The sequence below is a fragment of the Acomys minous genome (genome assembly GCF_964271855.1).
Source record: "Acomys minous genome assembly, chromosome: 12".
In the NCBI taxonomy this organism is placed as follows: domain Eukaryota; kingdom Metazoa; phylum Chordata; class Mammalia; order Rodentia; family Muridae; genus Acomys; species Acomys minous.
Window position 1 is genome coordinate 102,410,680 of NC_140493.1, and position 19,481 is coordinate 102,430,160.

At 44.0% G+C, this 19,481-nt stretch overlaps 1 protein-coding gene across 3 annotated transcripts in view; it reads left to right on the forward strand.

Moving 5' to 3' along the window:
- MAP2K6 (mitogen-activated protein kinase kinase 6) overlaps positions 1 to 18,799 on the forward strand; it is a 122,888-nt gene extending 104,089 nt beyond the window's left edge. For all 3 annotated transcript variants that reach the window (XM_084803356.1, XM_084803357.1, XM_084803358.1), the window contains exons 11-12: positions 11,807 to 11,852; positions 17,931 to 18,799. In XM_084803356.1, the coding sequence (XP_084659482.1) occupies positions 11,807 to 11,852; positions 17,931 to 18,008 (124 nt within the window). In that variant the 3' untranslated portion in view covers positions 18,009 to 18,799. The remainder of the gene's footprint in view (positions 1 to 11,806; positions 11,853 to 17,930) is intronic.
- The last annotated feature ends 682 nt before the right edge of the window (positions 18,800 to 19,481 follow it).

Sequence of the window (19,481 nt, forward strand, 5' to 3'; positions counted from 1 at the left end):
TATCACCCAAGCAACAAAGGCCTTCCAAAACATTGTGACAGCCAGTTCATCTTAACTGTCACTGCCACACAATCTGGAGTCTCGGAGGGATTGGGTAGATCAGGCTGTCCTGTGGGCAGCCTGTGGGGGATTGTTTCTGATGTTGGTTGCTGTGGGAAGATCTAGACTAAAAGTAGATTGTGCTGTTCCCTGGGTGTGGGTCCTGGACTGAGGGATGATGGGAGTTATGTACTAGAAGCATCACTTTTCTCTCTGCTCTTGACTGCGATGGTGATGTGACAAGTTGTTTTAACCGCCCACTGCTCTGACTTCCTGCTGTGCAGGACCAGAACTGGGAACAAACCTTTTTCTCCTAAGTCGCGTTCATCAGGATATTTTATTCCAGAAAGAGAGAGAGAGAGAGAGAGAGAGAGAGAGAGAGACAGACAGACAGACAGACAGACAGACAGACTAGGATAGAATTGTAAGCAATTTGATATTGATCTCAGCATAGAGACAAAGGTAGGTGGAAAGCTGAGGGTCAGGGCGGAAGTAAAGGTTTAGCTGGATCGAGAAGGCTGTGGGGCTTTCTTTTTTTTTTTTTTTTATTTAAGAATACTATTTTTTATTTTTTTTGATCATTTCTATTTTTTTTTATTTTTGTAAATACATTTTTATTAATTTATACATATTACATCTCAGTTGTTAGCCCATCCCATGTATCCTCCCATTCCTCCCTTCCTCCCACTTCCCCCCTACTCCCCTCCCCTCCCCTAAGTCTGTGTCTGAGGGGGACCTCCTCCCCCTGAATATGCTCATACGGTATCAAGTTTCTCCTTGGTGACCTCTTATCTTTCCTCTGAGTGCCACCAGGCATCTCCGTCCAAGGGACATGTTCAAATATGGGGCACCAGAGTTTGTGTGAAAGTTAGATCTCCTTCTCCACTCAACAGTGGAGAATGTCCATCGGCTAGTCCGGGTAGGGGTTCAAGGTTTTTACTGCCTATTTTTTCCTTGGCTGTTGCCACAGTTTGCGGAGGGCCCCAGGGCCCAGACTCGGGTGTTTTCAAGGCCTCAGAATGTTGCCTTCTGCAGAACCCATGTTGACTGTGGATAGACTTGCCCCTGCGCGCAGTAGTAGGTGCTGTTGGGAGCTCGGCGGCAAATCCAAAGAAAGCCGGGGCACAAAGAGAGAGGGCGATGACTGGAGTAGTCAAACAGATTAAAAGGGGGGCGTAGTATTTTCCAGATACTCACGTGACTGCTGTCTACACGCTGGCCGTGATGCTTAGCATAAGATGGTAGTGGCGGTAGCTGCGGATGCAGCGGGGAGGAAGACGCCATGAGGAGAGCGCAAAGTGGAGTCAGTTTGGATGGCTCTCCCGTGCAAGCAGATGGGAAGTGAGCAGCAGTGGGTGGGGCAGAGCTGCCTGGGGTTCCCAGCTGTGTCTCTTGGAGGGAGTTGTCCCAGTCACACTTGCCACTGTGGATTGATTGACCTAGACCCAGGGAGTCGCCCAGAGGTACAGAGGGTGCCTAAGCAATATGCTCTTGCCCTCCTTGCCTCTTTGGAAGAGGTGCTCCAAATACAGCTTTCTTGGGACACAGAATGAGACAGAGCAGTTCTTGGCTGCTGAAGGCCCCTTGGGCTGGTCCTTGGTGCTCGCTCACCCGCTTCTTGGCCCTAATGCCTTACAAGGCTACCACGGTGGTTTATTCTGAGTGTTCATCCTGGCTGAAGACTAGAGAGAGAGCCGGAGCGCTGCGCTCTAGGGCAGTGTTGCTGGGTGTCTTGAGAGAAAGTGCACCCCCTCCCTTCTCTGGTCTCCTGAACTGACTGTGTCCTGTTTTCCTTGAGTGATTGTGTGGGTGACGTGACGCATCTGTCAGGTTGAAATCGGGCCATAATTTTACCTTTTAGATTTAAAAGCTTGACATTTTTTGTTTTTATTTTGTTTCATTCCCCCAAGTGTTTTTTTTTTTTAAAGAATGGTCTCATTTTTTAAAGACCTTGAATACTCTATTTGCATGTGTCCTTGCAAGACAGAAGAGGGCATCAGATCCCATTATAGATGGTTGTGAGCCACCATGCACTTGCTGGGAATTGAACTCATGACCTCTGGAGGAGCAGTCAGTGCCCTTAACTGTTGAGCCATCTCTCCAGCCCATATCCTCAAGTGCTTAAAGGTCCCATAGGACAACCTGTGAGTCAGGGGGCATCATTGACTCCAAGAGGCCTCAGGAGAGGATCCTGTGTAAGGAAGTGTCTTCAAGCTTCCCTCTGATTGCTTTTCTCCTACCTGGGCCCCTTCTCCAAGGGTCCCGGGAAGAACCAGGAGGGTGTCAGTGATTCTACGATGCTCAGGCTCCCGTTGTGAACCTGTGGTTTAATGTAGTGGTTGGTTCTCTGCTTCCCTGTCTCATTCACGGGTCAGTCTCTGACACGTTTTCCCGGAAGCGCTGACCCCTGACTCCTCTCATCCTTAGCATCAGTATTTTTCAAGTGTTCGCAACCACAGCGTGCATTTAGTGCACTCTCTCCACATGTGGTGAGAACCCAAGCTTAGATGCCAAGTCCCCTAAGCCTGCTTTCAGCTACCACAATGCTTCTTATCTGCACGGTGACGTCACTCAGTTACTTTTTGGTATCAAACTATTTTTGTCAGATTAATTTTTTTTGTGTGTAAAGAATCAAAAGCATTGAAAATTTCTACAAATAAATGATATTGGGCCTTGGGTGTGTAGGACAATGGCCTAGCATGTATGAGGCCCTGGGTTCTATCCCCAGTGTCAAAAAAGAAAAGTGCATGTGTGTATGGACTCCAGCTACCTGTGCTATTGCTCTTTCTATAATGACCACATGATACCTACCTTCCCTCATGACACCCAGAGTCCACATGGCTCTTCCTCTGATAACTCTTTTTTCTGTCCCTTTTTCTCTGAACTTTAGCCCCAGACACAATGGTTCCTTCGTCTAAGTATTTGGGACTATTGACAAGTTGTGGCTTTCCTGTAATTGTTAAAAATTGGGAAACCTCGTTAATGCTGTGTTATTTCATTTGCATACAACAAACCAGTTTGTCTCACTTAAGGAGTTCATTAGAAATAATAATAGTGACAGAACTCATGTCAATCTAGAAGCTATCAAAAGACAAATCCTCTGTTTAAAAATTACAAGAGGTTTGTTTATTTTATTATGCATGTGTGCCTGAGTAGATGTTTGCATATCATGCGTGTGTGCAGGAACCCATGGGAGCCAGAAGAGAGCACCAGGTCCTCTAGACTCAGGCCTATAGGTGCTTATGGGATACCATGTGGGTGCTGGGAACTGAACCTGGGTCCTCTGTGGGAGCAGCTAGTGCTCCTAACCACTGAGCCATCTCTCCAGCCCCATAGATCTCCTCAAAGTGTTGAGTATTGCAGATGTCTTAGAATCGAATCCTCAGGAATCAACTTTGTAAATGAGTGATTGTCTTTGTCGCTATAGGAATTGGGTAATAATACCAAAAGAGAGTCAGTCTGTTTGACTGTTCTAAGCATCCCTACATGTCCTTGGTCCAACTTTAGGACAGTAGGACCCTCTATAGTTCCCCATTATAAACCACCAAAGTATTCACTGTGATGCTAAGAATGAACATGACATGAGGTTGAAACTATATGAATTGAAAACTTGCACTTCCCCCTCCCCGACCTTTTAGATATTATGAGTTTTAGATGAGATTTTATTTTCACTTATGCCAATGTAGGAGCCCACGTTATGCTCAGGAACTGTGTTATTTCATTTACTATCGACAGTTTAGAGCCGTGCTTGACGGGGCAGAAGGAACCCTCCACAGACAGACTGGTTATCCATGAAGAAAGCCTGCGTTTTGCCCCCAGCTCTTACTAGTTATGTTTCCTAATCCCGTAGCTAAAGTACTGAGGCGGTTTCATGAAAAGACCTTTTCTTTTCCAGTGCTGGCATTAAACTTAACCCAACTCAGTCAGGCCTTCCCAGTGGCCCCAGATCTTTGTGGTAAGCAGAGAGAGGGGACTGAGGTTTCCAGCCAGGAAACAGTGGTACCTGAGGGCCATGATTGGGTTGGTTTTCTTCGTCAGTTAAAGAATTAAAAGGCAGGAGAAACCTGAAGTGCAGCAGAGAGAGAGGCAGAGAAATCGTATGTACCTCAGACTTGGTCAGCAGTTAAGAACACACACAGGCAACAGATAGAGAAAAATCCGAGCAACCCCTCGGTGAAGTAGAGGGGGCACCAGGGAAAGCCATCGTCACCTAGTTAACTCTTGAGCCCAGAGTGCTAGGTACTTAGTGTTTTCATGTTTATTTTTTCCTCAGCAGCATCGGGAGCAAATAGCACCTCGGATGGAGAAAGGGAAGTGCAGGCATTTATTTACCCCTCACGAATGCCAAGATGAAAGAAACGCTGATCTGTTTCTTCCCTTTTCACACTTAGCCTTTTGTTTACGTTAACATACAAGTCATTGGTTTTGCTGTGGCGTTTTCACATAACATATTGAGTTATCCTTGTCCCCTCCCCCAGTTCCCTTCTGTATCCTCCTACCCCTGTGGGCCCCGGTTGCTCCCCACTGTAGCCCCTTTCTGCTTTCATGTCTCATGTGGTCACACCTTCCCTCCCCCACTAAGATTGCTTCTCCTCTCACGGTCCCTTTTTATATCCATGGAGCCTCCAACACATACCTACACACACACCCCTGCACACACACCCCTGCACACACACCCCCACACACCCCTGCACACACCCCTACACACACCCCCACACACACCCCTGCACACACCCCTACACACACCCACACACACACCCCTGCACACACCCCTACACACATACACCCTCCTGTCTTAGGTACTCTAGAGGAACAGAGCTGATAGAGCAAACACATATCTGTCTATCTATCTATCTATCTATCAATCTATTGATCTATCTATCATCTATCTCCATATTGTACGACTTGGGGTCCTTTACAGGAACAGAACTAATAGAATAAATATAAATTCATATATTTATACACACACACACACACACACACACACACACATCTGTCCATATGGATAGTAGACCTCTTGGCTATTGGACCATTTCCTTATAAATAGTGCAAGAGCATGTTTAGTTAGTGAAATATTTGCGCTGGGGCATAAGGTCCTTTGGGAGGAGGGTGGTGGTGGTGGTGGTGATAGAGCTGGGTCCTGTGGTAGTTCTGTCTGTAGTTGTGTATAAAACCTCCATCCTGACTTCCAAAGTAGTTGTCCAAGTTTACATTTCCAGCAGCAGTGAATAAAGCTTCCTCTCCCCCCGCTCTCTCCAGCATGTTTTTTTAAAAAAACATTATCTTACTGTTTGCAAATTTCATACATATATACCCAGTGCAGTTTTACTCTCTCTGTCCACCACGACCCCACTCTGTCTCTCTCAGTGTTTCTACGTTTTTCTCCCCTACTACTTGAAGTCCTTTAAAAGGGATTATTAATAACCCCTACATTCAGTGAGTGCTGCAAGTCCTGCAGGGAGAGTGACTCTCCCGCTCCGGTCAGCCATCAGCCACACAGATCTTCCATCAATGGTGGGCTCTCCAGGGACCCCTTGTGCATCCATTCTGGAACTTAGACTGACTTCCTGTGCTGCAGTAAGCTGGTATGTGCAGTAGCCAGGCCATGTGCAGACGTCAGCACCTCACAGCACTCCTCCTCCTCGTCCTCTGGCTTGCTTTCTGTCCCCTCTTCTATGGGTGATGGCGGTCATAGCTGAGATAAGATGGAAGCTCAAAGTCCTGCCCATCTGAGGTTCTGGAATAGCTGAGGATGTTGAAAACTTTTTTTCACGTATCTATTGGCCATCTGTGCTTCTTTTGAGAATTGTCTGTTTGGTCCGCTATCCCATTTATTGATTGGAAGATTTATCTCGGCAGTTAAGACTTGTCATTGTGTAGTATAGATAGCAAATCATCATCTGATACATAGATGGCAAAGATAATTCTCCTATTCTATTGGCTGTCTTTTCACTCTGGTGATTGTTTCTTTCACTGCGCAGAAACTTTTTAATTTTATGTAATCCCACTAGTCAATTCTTGGGGGTTTTTGTTTGTTTTGTTTTGATTTTGGTATTGGAGTGGTTTTTTTTTTTTTTTGGAGTTTTCTATGTCAGTATCTTGAAGTATTTCAGAGGAAAACAAAGAAACAATGATTCTTAGAAACACTTCCTTTATGCACTTATTTTAAAAATAGTACATCTGAAGCCTTCCCTATTTCCCCAGTATACGTTTTTATCTTTGAGATTTTAAAGAATTCCTAAGGTAGGTGTTACTGGCCTATATTAGTTATTTTTCTATTGCTTGGATAAAACACCATACTCAAAGCAACTCAGGGAAGAAAGAGTTTATGGTTTCAGTGGGATACGCCCATCATAGCAGGCAGCAGGCAGTGGGCAACAGGCAGTGGGCAGCAGGCAGCATGCAGTGGGCAGCGGGCAGTGGGCAGCGGGCAGCGGGCAGCATGCAGTGGGCAGCGGGCAGCGGGCAGCAGGCAGCAGGCAGTGTGCAGCAGGCAGCGGGCAGCAGGCAGTGGGCAGTGGGCAGCGGGCTTGGTGGCTGGAGTAAAAGCCAAGGGCTCACATCTTGAACCTCAAGCAGGGAGGTTCAAGCAGGGAGCAAGAGAGTGAACAGGGAGTAAGGAGAGGTCTTAAGTTCTTGAAGCCAGCCCCAAGTGACATGCTTCCTCCAGCAAGGCCACACCTTCTGAGTTGACCCAAACAGTGCCAGCAAGTGGAGCCCACTATTCAAATGCCTGAGAGAGTGACGGGGGTGGAGGTTAGGCTTTCTCATCCAACCTACCACATGTCCAAGTAGGTCTTGTTTTTGCATGCATAACACTAAATTCTAATAGAAAATCACTATAATCTAGTCTTGTAGAAGGTTTAATATGAGTTTATTTAGCAGGTGGATTATATATATATATGTTTCTTGGGTATGACCACCTTGTGTTTTGCGACAGCGTCTCTTGTTCAAGGCTGGCTGGCCATGAAGCCCAAGGGTCTTCCTGTCTTTACCTCCCCAGTGCTAATATTAGATGTGTGTGCTGCAGCTCCTGGATTTTTTATATGGGTTTTGGGGATCAATCTCAGGTCTTCATTGTCATTAGGTAAGCATTGTATGTACTGAGCCTGGATCATGGAGTAATAGCTTTATGTACTGAGCCTGCTCGCTGGCCCACTAGCCTGATGGTTTTCGCTCTAACCTTTTTGTAAATGTTCAAACAAGAAAGTCACTAGAAGTAAGCTGCCTGCTGCTAAAATAGTTAGACTTATGTTCCCATTTCCTCCAGGCCTACTTTGGAGTCTCAGTGCCCAGCCGAGCAGCCTGTTGGCCATACCCAAGTGTGTTGGAGGCCCATCCAGATGTCAATACTGTCTGACTCAGAGTAGCTAAAATCAAACAGTCAATTAAGCACAGTCTGTTTGTTCAGAACAGGACAGTAAAAGAGGCAGTAGATATTTATTTATCTTTTGACAAATGTATGACTTCAGAGGCGCGCTGTGTTTTTATTCTGTGGACGCACCAAATAGCCCTTCTCGGAAATGATCAGGGGGAGTTCAAATAGGCAGAAAGGCTCTGGTCAGCATAAACTCCGAGCTAGCAATTCTCCAGACAGCGTGGATCTGTTTTGTAGTGTCAGCCCACAGTCAGGAGCCTGTGCTGTGGCATTTGGAAGCAGAATTAGGGAAGTTAGCTAATTGCACGCTTGAAAATGACAAAGCCCCTTGAACACTCAAAAGTCAGACATCGATCCAAGAAGAAAGCAGTGGTGTACCTTTGAACTCCGACGTTGTTATTTTATACTGAATTTCAAGCATTTCCTACTAAAACATGGAAAATTTTCTTCCACCCCAACTTTATCTTGGATATTTTACTATTCTTAGTGCCTCCTTTAAAGTGTTTTTGATTTAAAGGAGGGAGAGAGTAGGTTATATCCATTATACTAATTTAGTGGATAGTTTGCTTTCTTTCTTTCTTTCTTTCTTTCTTTCTTTCTTTCTTTCTTTTCTCTCTCTTTCTCTCCTTCCCTCTCTCCCTCCCTCCATCTTTCTTTCTTTCCCCTCTTCTCTTTCTCTCCCTTCTTCCCGCCCTCTCTCCCTCCCTCCCTCCTTCCTTCCCTTCCTCTCTCTCTTTCCCTTCTCTTCTCTCTTTCCCTCTTTCTCTCTCTCTCCCTCCCTCCTTACTTCTATCTAGTATTCCTTCCTTTTTAGATAAGGCTTTCCTGTATACCCTAGGCTGTCCTTAAAGTCCATCTGTAGCCCAGGTTGGTCTTGATTCTGTAATCCTCCTGCTTCAGCACCTGAGTGCTGGAATTATAGGCATCTTAACCATGGCTGGTTGCTGTGGAAGTCCTTTTCCTTACAAGTCTGTAGTTGGGGGTAAACTTGCCATTCTGATCAGGAGCTGGAAGTCAAGAAGTGCCTTATTGGGCAGCTGGGCCTCTGAGGTTTGCGGAATCTAAAAACTCTCACCGATCGACTAGGGTGACTCTTCCCACATTTAAAACTACAGATTCAAGCAAGAGAGACAGTTTTGCAAACTGTTCTAGAGGATAAAAATGTCCTGCCTCAAGGTCACTTTTACTTAAAACATGAAATCCTAGGGGCTGAGGATGTAGCCCAGCAGTAAAGTTCTTACCTAGTGTCTTCAGGGTCCTGGGTTCTCTCTTTGATGTCACAATGACAAGAACAGTAAAATTGAGAAGCCTGTAAAGCTTTGGACCAACTGGGAAGAGAGAATCATTCTTTTACACAGTAAAGGGGTAGGGTGGGGGTGCACGAGTGCTGCCATGGCGACCATTGGTTGTTACAAGACAGTGGACAGGACATTCTCCACAGTTGAGTGGAAAGTGGGAACTGACTTTCACACGAACTCTGGTGCCCCATATTTGACCATGTCTCCCAAATAGGGAGGCCTGGTGGCACTCAGAGGAAGGATAGCAGGCTACCAAGAAGAGATCTGATACCCTATGAGCACATACAGGAGGAGGAGATCCCCCTCAGTCACAGTCATAGAGGAGGGGGGAGGGAGGGAGGGAGGAATGGGAGGATACAAGGGATGGGATAGCAAATTGAGATGTAATATGAATAAATTAATAAAAAAAAGAACTTGTTATTTTAGCATTTCAAGATCAAGATATTTCTCTTGGCTTCTCATTTCCTTAGTTCTTCTTTGGAGTAAAAAGGTAGTCATGGGAAGATGGGCCATAGCAGTGTCTTTCTCTCTTTTGTGTGTGCGGTGCACATATGGAGGTCAGAGGCTAACTTTTGGGAGTCTGTTCTCTCCTATTGTGTGAGCTCTAAGAATCAAACTCAGATTTCCAGGCTTGGCAGCAAGTGCTCTTACCAGCTGAACCATCTTGCTGGCCCCTCAGGTTTCATATTTAATGGCTTGAATATTAGATATAGTTTTAATGTTATATTTGGGGTTATTTCTTTGAATAAGTTGAATTGTTTAACCAGTGGTGACAAATTTCTAGGTTTAGATTTGCTTTAAACAGTAGCTACATATTTGGGGCCACAGAGTAATTTTTAAAAAATCTAGGATCTAGGAGCAAGGCAACAATGTCCCTGGGGAATATTTCTTCTTCTGTGCTTATTTCCCAGTTTAACTGTTACTTGAGATTTAGACAACCTTTTGTCTTTAGGAAGACAGAAGAAAGAGGTAGGGGGTAGTGATGATGAGAATATAGCAAATATCATAGGAACCAACTGGAGGTGACTTTTACAATGGAATTCCACAGAGGAAGATATAAGAAGTAAAAAAAAAAAAAAAATTAGAAAAGAAGGCAGACTGGGCATGGTGCCGTATTCCTTTAATCCCAGCACTCAGGGAAGCAGAGGCAGGCGGAACACTGTGAATTAAAGGCCAACCTGGTCTACAAAGCAAATCCAGAACAGCTAGGACAACAGAGAAACGGTGTCTCTAAAATGAAAAACAAACAAACAAAAAGAGAGCACCCAATAACACACAACTTTTGATTTCCCCTTGGATTGCCTTTGTAGTGGAAGACAAGCTTGCATATTGAAGGATGCTTAGCAGCACCCTTGCCTTCTGTCAGATACTGGCAACGACACTACCAACTAGTTGCGACAACCAAAAATGCCTCCAGACATTGAGAAATGTCCCATGGAGTGGAGGTACAGCATCACCACCACTGGGAACCACCCACATTGCCTCCCAGGATACAGGCATTGTACAAAGCCATGAATGATGGGTTATGAGTTCATTCATTTCACCCAGGCACACATTCTCATATCGGTCCCATGCTGCCAGTTGATAATTCTTCATTCTAATGCACTCTTGTTTTTATCCCCACTTGAGATGAACTTTCTCTCATAGGTTGTCTGATCCCTGAGGTCACTAGGTCCTAGGTCTGCCCTCAGTTCCAGGTTGAAACTTCTGTCCTCACCTCTACCTGTAGCCTGTCTCAGGGTCCCTGGCTTCTACCCACAGCATTGCCTGGAATAAACTGGTAGGCTGCTTTTAAGTTGGTTCCCCCCCACCTTTGGTTCAAAAGCTTCCTCTGCTTTTAATTTTTAAAGAGAATTTCATTTTGCTCAAAGTCTCCCAATGACGTCACTCTCCCACGCTTTTGTACTTTGCGTCACTTAATGATGATTAGCTTCTGTGGGTGCAGCAGGGCTCTTGTCACGTGTACAAGAGCTCACTTGATGAAAGGGACCACTCAGCGCAAAGCCCAGGAAGCTAAAGTGCTGCCCCGTTCTTCAACTTTATGGACAACTTTCTTTCCACTCATGGATGATTTTATGGTCCAGTGGCCACAAGAAGCTATAGGTTGCTTTGTACATCATAGTTTCCATGGAGATCCTCTGCTCCGTTCTAGAACGTGGAACTCTAACGTCAAGTAAACTGTTTCTTTTCTTTTTCCATTTTAGACCCAGGGGTGGAAAGAAGATAGGGGTGGGGTGGGCTCAGGACCCCGGTGATGAGTTGGTCTCTTTCCTGTTGCAGTTTTATGAGGATTGCCTCCGGTATCAACTGTTCTTAGATGTCTGCGTATTCAGAGAACTGAATGACCCCTAGGCGGTAGTGCATGACCACAAAAATATTTCTAAGAAGAATTGCTAATTTGCTGACTGAATATGCTTTCCTTTTTTTTTTTTTTTTTTTTAACCCACTAAGACACGGTGAACAAGTAGCTTGACTTTAGTAAAATATAGGTTTGCGGCCTCTGTCTCAGGCAGGTTTGGTAGGAACATATAAAAGTGAATTTCATAGGAAAGGAAACCACAAACAGGGAGGAGCATGCAGTTGAAGGCAATGAGAAGTTACTTAGTGTCCTGTGAGAAGCCTTTACTGATTTCTTTTCCAGGAGGTGGGATCCAAAGCCTCCTCAAAGGAAAGTACATAAAGGTTTAGAAATGCAGTGGCTGTAGGCAAGAAAGCTAGACTGAATGTCATCTGTGATGTATTAAAGGAAAAGAAAACTCTCTCTCTCTCTCTCTCTCTCTCTCTCTCTCTCTCTCTCTCTCTCTCTCTCTCTCTCCACACGCACACACACATGCACACGGACACGCACATGGACACACACACAAGCACTTGCCACACACACCCTTATTCATGTTAAAACAAGACCAATGTGGTTTAAAACATAATTTTTAAGAGTTGGTAATTTACAATAGAAGAAGTGAAGAAAGGAGGCCTCTTTTCTGTGCATTAAAAAAACAGTTATGATCAGTTTTACAATGGTTCTAAAATCTTAACGGTGAAAAATAGTTTCTAGCATTTTAAAAATGTGTTTATTATTCTTTTTTCCTTTAAGCTTGAAGAAAAATTCCAAAGAACGGCCCACATATCCAGAACTTATGGTGAGTGTGAACGCTTTGGTGTGTGTTACCAAACTAACAGCTCGCAAAGCAGCCAGGCCTAAGATGATGAGTAGATAGCCATTTAGGAAGAGCTGATCCGTTGAGATACGGGTGATTCCCAGGAACTGGACACAAGACAGAGCTAAGGCTCCCTCCTCACTCTTATTTATCCCTTAAAATATGTTATTTATTTGTTTTGTGTGCACGTATTTGTATATTTGTATCTGTACACGTGTTGCAGTGCACATGAGGTGAGAGTCAGTTCTCTCCTTTTATACCACGTGGGTCCTGGGGATTGAACCGAGGTTATCAGGCTTGGCAGCAACAACCACTTTTATTCCCTGAGCCATCTTGCTGGCCCCATTTGTTCTTTTTTGGTTTTGGTGCAAGCTCAGACTATGTCATCATTCCCAGTGAGGTTTTCCATGTTGGTGAACCTGGGAAACAGGGAGTATGTCCATGGCATTTATGTTTTCACATTTGGAAGATTCCCTCTGTAGATGTACTGGGTACGTGAGTCCCAGAGGCTTCAGAGGGAGAAGCTTACCAGCCATGTAGCCCATCAATTCTTCATAACAAGTCTTGGATGAATTAGGTGAATTTATTTCCCTTTTTGGTCTCCATTTTGGTAGAGAGAAGTACAGGGAGGGACCTGCCTTTGTCTTTATTGTTTGTCCTATCAGTAAGATATGGATGAAAACAAAACCCAACACTGTTTCTCTATGATAGTGTTTCTACCTAAATACATGGTGAATGTGGGGTAAATACATTTTTGGAGAAAAATTAAAAATGTAGGCTATCTGGGAATTTGTATTTGCCCCTATCCTTCAGACATATCTTAATGACCAATGTTATAATTTAACAAAGCGAGAAAGATGTTGTAGTTTTGTTTCTGTTGCTGTGATAAACTACCCTGACAAAGGGCAACTTAGGAGATAAAGGGTTTGTTTTAGCTAATAATTTTAGATTATTCCACTACTGCCAGGAAGTCAGAGCAGCAGCAGGTCAGGAGAGGCCATCATATCTCATTTACAGTCAAGAGCAGAGGTAGAAATAAATACATGTTGGGCTGTTTGCTTGCATAGAGCTTGACTTAACCACTCTTAAAATAGTTTAGGATTCTTTGCCTAGGGACTGGTGCTGCCCACAGTGAGCTGGATCTTCTTATGTCAATTAACTCAATTTAGACAGTCTTCCACAGACATTGCTCACAAGCTAAGCCAAGGCTAACCCAATAATCCCTCATTGAGACCCTCTTCCCATATGGTCGGGGTTTTGCCAAGTTGGTGTTAAAGCTACATGTCACAGAAGAATTATAATATTGTCCCAAGAAAGGAAGATTTGAGATCTTTGCCCGTGGACCTGATAGCAGCTGTCACAGTGTGTTTTCCTTCTGTCCTGCCCACAACCTCACCGTCTAAATCAGCTGAGTGTATTATAGAAGCACAGACTCCTGATGTCTTTTATTGAATGGTGTATTGATGTGGATGAGACACAGAGAAAGAACCATTTGGAAATATCCGTAAGAGCTATAAGGTATAGGCTGGAGAGATAGCTCAGTGATAAGAGTGTGGACTGTAGAGGACCCAAATCTAATTCCTAGCACCCATGTTGGGCCCTGTAAAACCCCAGCTCCAGAGGTGTTGAGGTCCACGTTAGGCCTCTGTGGGTACTGTACTCACAAACATTCCACCTCCCTATACATGTATACACATAATTAAATACTAAAAATAAAATATTAGAAGACAGTTATTAAAAAAGAGGACTGTGTGATCATCTCAGATGTGTGTTCTTTCAATTCTGGAGATAATCTTTGGTTTCTTGCAGCCCGAACCATGCTCTGGTTGGAAGAAGTTGATTCAGCCCATCTACTGGAGCTTCCAGTGTCCCCCTTTAAAAGGGCAGTGTCCAGTTCTCAACCCTCAACAGCTTTATAAAAACAGATGTGTGATGCTTGAGGCCATATCTGTGTGCTTGAGTTAATATCTGTTCTTGGATTGTTGTTTCTTAAAAAGGACCAATTGGGCCTTTCCAGGCCCAGCTGTCCTTTTGTGGTATGCTGGGACATCTGAAAGATCATTTCACACAATATGTGATAGACAGGAATAAGTCCTGTAAGATCCCATGGGACTTGGGATCCCAAAGTCTCTCTTTCATAGCTAATTTCTAATACGAGAACATTTTCTCTGTACTTAAGCTATTTACAGTGCAGAACACCCCTTTTTCATCTAAGTAGCCTCTTATCAAAAATTTTATCAGAAAACATTTGAGGAAAAGTGAATACATTGGCATGTGGTATTGACGTCTGCCTTCCTGCTACAATCTAACAAACACTGAGGGTTTTTTTTTTTTTTTGGCCTGTCTATTAATGTTGAAAGGTTGTGTGGGCAGCGCTCTCCCCTTTATGGCATTAGTCTTTGTGGTACTGGAAAGGGACATGCCTTTTAAGACCGTAACTACTCCCTGCTTTCCTGTGGAATTGAGTGTTTTAAGTGGAAACTCAGAGGCAGAACTCCTTGACTTCAGCACTGGGCAACACGTGCTGGCAGGCTATTGTTTTAATTTTAGGAATTTGTGAAGAGGTAGGAATAGAAGAAAAAAAAAAGATCATTTTTCCAAATAAAGGAATATTATTATCAAGGCTCCAACCCAAATATCTGCTTTTTTACAGAATCCTCAATAGTTTTTACCCTAATTCAGATTGAGGGTTAAACATGCCTCAAACCCATCCTATTTGCTTATCTCCTCAAACTGCTGCTTTGTAGCTGCCTCCTCCTCCTCCTCCTCTTCCTCCTCCTCCTCCTCTTCCTCCTCCTCCTCCTCCTCCTCCTCCTCCTCCTCTTCTGCTTTTTCCTTGACAGGGTTTCTCTGTGTAGCCCTAGCCATCCTAGAACTCTCTTTGTAGACCACGCTGGCCTTGAACTCACAGAGATCTGCCTCCTGAGTGCTGGGATGAAAGGAGTGCGCCACCACCACTCAACTAGCATTTTTCTTCTGTAGCAGATATTAACCAACTTTTTTTGTTTTGGTAAAGGCCTAGGCAGTATTTTAGGTTAATGAGCGGTGTAGTTGCTCTTAAAACATATGGATTAAGCTGAAAATAGCCATGTTCAATATAGGAAAGCAAAAAGAGCATGTGGCTGTGTTCCAATAAAACTTGATTCAAAAAGTCAAAAAGCTATTAGTAGCTTTTCTATTTCTGTGATTAAAACACTATGCCCAAGTCAACTTAGAGAAAGAAGGGTGTATTTGGCCATATAGTTCCTGAAGGTTAGAGCTCCTGATGGTGGAGCAAAGGCATGATGGCAAGAGCAGATGCTGGAGGCTCCCATCCTGAACTGCAAGCAGGAAGCTGAGAGAGCCAGCTGTGAACAGCACGAGTCTTTGAAACCTCAAAGCTGTCCCCACTGACACACTTCACTTCCTCCAGCAAGGTCACACCTCCTGAACCTACCCACACAGCACCACCATCTTGGGACCAATTATTCAAACATCTGAGCCTAGGGGAGACGTTTCTCATTTCTCATTCAAGCCACCACAGACCAGGCAGGGAGTTAGATTTGGACTGTGGATCCTAGTTTGATGACCCTGGCTTTAGATATTTTCCACAAGAAACAGTAACCAGGCTGTTTTAGATGATTTCCCAGTGGAGAGATTCTCAGACGTCCTCCAACTCTCTGAGTAAGTTCCAGATGTGAATTGCAGCACGGAAGAAGGGCGGCTGACCCCACAGTCCTGGAGGTTGAGGTGTATACATAGGATACTTTGGAGGCCTATTGGTGATTTTGGCTTGCCTCTCTGCTCCCAGGTAGCATGTCCGTGACCTCCACCCTTCTCCCTGACACCACAGGAATCCTAAGTGGTATAGGGTCCTCCCTCTGAGGACTTACTTGGCCCTTTTTGGGGGAGGAACAAAACTGGAGCTATAGCCTGAGGATTGTTTGAGGGACCCCATTTGCCCACTTCCAAGTCACCCTTCTTTTTATTCTTACTCCATTCGTTGCTTAACGAGGTTTGTAAAACTCTTCAACTTCAAAGCCTGGCATGAGGCTAGGCATACCTTCCATGTTGCTTGGCCAGCCTGCTTGCTTTCCCATCCCTTGCCCTTTGGCCCTCACAGTATTTTCTTAATCTGGGATAAACTGAAAGATATCTAAAGACTTTCCTTTTCATGAAGGGTTTCCGACCATGTTATTTAATTCCTTCATGGACTCCCGCTCCATGTAACTGAGCTAGTGACAGCAGAGTAAGAGTCAAGGTGGGGCTGACGGGCAATGGACTCACTCATCTGAGGTTTGGCATGTGCTGTTTTGATAGTGAAAAAAAGCTTCGTAAGCACTGTGAAATACTCCCCAAATGTCAAGCGGATGTGGGGAGGCTAATACGTACGATGGTTAAAATAAAGCAACAAAAACAAAACCTTGGTAAGTGTGTCGTCTAAGTGGTCAGTCATTGAGAGGGGTATTACTGTTTGCCAGATGGGGGAATTTAGAATGAAGGGCCCCGAATCTAGAACTTCACATTGGAATAAGGCTCGGAGCCAGCACTCAACCAGTATCCTATAATGGGCAAAAACAGAAGATCTTTCCATGTTCTGAGTCACAGTGCTCAACAGTGACCACCCACTTTCTTTTGGGTTTTATTTCTTTGTTCCTCCCCCCCCCCCCACCACCACCATTGCATTGTTTCCTAAAACTTGCCTGGGTGGGCATTCAGTTCCCCACAAAGCTGACTCATCCAACCTCTACTGTCAGGTTTCAAATAAATATAATTAGAAAAGCTACTGGTAGGCAGGATAGAGGTTGCAAACTGAACCCCTCATCAGGGAAACAGACTGAGTCATCCCATGTCTGCATGAGAAAACACTCATGTGGAGCCATTCAAACTAGCCACTGAAAGCAGTACCACCAGACAGCCAGAGACCTGAGCGGGGCCGGTGAGGTGGAGATGTGTGGGGTGGGTACCTGAGGGAATCGTCCTTCCGAGTTTCTTTGCTTGGTTTCCCGCTAGAGGAGCAGGGAAACATGATCCAGTGCATCCCTCTCTAACTGGTGATTGAAGGCTCTGTAGTCCAACCCTTACTATAACCCAGCCGAGAAATTCAGGAGGATCGTTCTGTTAACACAGGAAGATGGCTTGGCCATTTGAAAAAAATGTGTGTGTGAGCTCTTGCACAAAGCAGAAGACTTTACATTGTGTTTCTCTCTCTTTAAGTTGACCTAATCAGATCTGTGCGCGATGTTCGTTCTCTTCTTTTCAATCTTTAATCTCTGAGTTGAGTTTTCTCTGAGTGCACCAGTAGTCTGACAGTCTATGTTAGTTCTGTGAATGGACCAACCTCTTCAGGACTGATGTGGTTTAACTCTTAGCTGTGGATGCAGCCTTAGAAAATGGCCTTAGCTGTTTTAGTTCAAACTGCTTTTCCCATGTCAAGGGCACAGATGCCTTCCTTGCCCATTTACTGTTTGGCAACATTGGTAACTTGTTCTATCACCTTGTTCCTAGTCCCATGAAGTGGAAGAGCCTATGTCTATGAAGTTTTAATCATTCTGCTATTGCAGCTGTTGAAAATGATTTTGTGAAGATTGTCTTAGCCCACCTTTGTTTGTCTGTATGGATGGAGTTATGTAGCATACTTGGCACATGTTATTTAAACTAGTGGATTCTTTGTACTGGAAACCTAGACACATCGACATGGGAGGCAGCAAAGAGATAGCCTTGAAATATGGGCATCAAGCCGGGTGTGGTGGTGCACACCGTTAGTCCCAGCACTCGGGAGGCAGACGCAGGTGGATCGCTGTGAGTTCAAAGCCAGCCTGGTCTACAAAGCAACCCCAGGACAGCCAAGGCTAACACAGAGAGACCCTGTCTCAAAAAACAAAACAAAACAAAACAAACAACAAACAAACAAACAAATGAAATATAGACATTGATAGATGTGTGCTTGATTTTACAAAAGATTTGAAAAAATATCATTTGCCTTGATAGAAATATTAGCCTACTTATTGGTTATTTTGCTAATTTTGTATATTATCAATATCAAGTATTAATGCCATGTGTTTTTCTTCTCTTTCCCAGCAACATCCATTTTTCACCCTACATGAATCCAAAGCAACAGATGTGGCATCGTTTGTAAAACTGATACTTGGTGACTAAAAAAAAAAAAAAACAAAACACCATGGACTTAACTGGTTGACCCTCCTGTGGATTGGTGGGTTTACAGGGTGAAGTGAGTTCACTACAGCTCCAACAGAAAGTCATCTTGAGATCGTTGAACCCTGCCTTTTTGAGGGTTTTTGTCTCCCTATTTTTTTTTCTTTTCCCTCTCCAAAGGGGGCCTTGGAATCTCTAGTATAGAATGAACTCTCTAGATGGATGAAATATGATAAAGGCTTAGGACTTGAAAAGGCGATTAAATATTTAATGACGAGTCATACAAGTCCTCAAGCTTCTCAGATTTCTCGTGTTCTTTACAAAATGAGTGCATTGGCCCTGGTAACAAGGTGCTACAGTAGCGATGAAATTGTAAAGTAGATTTGTAGTGTGTCCCACTTATTATTTTAATATTTATGTTTCAGTGCTTGGTTGGAAATATTCCATTTTATGCAAGAAGGGAGACGCAGAGACAAGGCTGACTTGGCAGTATTTATAGGGCTTTTCTTTTTTAAGTTCAATCATGTCTGTGGTCCAGAGAAAGTTATTTAAATATGCATCTTTAAGACTATTATAGAAATCTCAAACAAAGGGGCTCGTCCTGTGCAGTGTGGCTTGCAGCTGTCACGGCTGCTGCTCGTGACCTTCAACTCAATCTTGGGTAATCACCGAATCTTTTGAGTGAACTGTCAAAGTATCTTGATCATATCCTCCCCCCCGCCCCAACTTTGGAAAACATGAAAATCACTTGTATCATGGCTCAAAGAGTAAAAAAAAAAAATGTTCTCTTCAAATTTGTGGTATAATTTTAGTGAAAAATGAAAATAATGGGAAGTGATGTGCTTTTTATATTTACTTAACGTTTTTCTCTCTGTACATTTGTGTGTGTGTGTGTGCATGCGTGTACATGTGTGTGTGTGTGTGTGTGTGTGTGTGTGTGTGTGTGTGTGTGTGTGTATGTGTATGTATACATCTGTTAAACCAAGTCCTACCAAGTGGCTCCTAGGACCGCCTGTATTACTTAGATGGATACCTGCCAGTCGTGAGAGGAAGTACGGAAACTTGCAGAGAGAAACGATGCTATCTTTTCTCTTGTGCCTCATCAATGGTTCTTCCTCAAGGCCTGCCTTTGTAATTCATGATGAGCTATCCTGCTTTGCTTCTCTGCTCTCTCGTTGAGTGGAGAAGCCCTATTATTGGAAGGGCTGTGATAGGAGAAGATAGGAGGCAGGAGTCCTTCAAGGTAATGTAACATTTTAATGCAGAATACTGCCTCCAAACACGCCACCAAGTTGTCACAGCCTCAGGCCACACCACGTATTTCTATAGCATCATGGGGTAGCTAGGTCCCCGATCAACTAACTTCTTGTGACTAAAGATGCCGTGAGTCCTCTAGCTTAAGCTTAGGCGGTTCTTTAGGATTAAGATATTTTATGAGTGTCATTGAAAAGATAGACTTCTGCTAAATAATGAGGA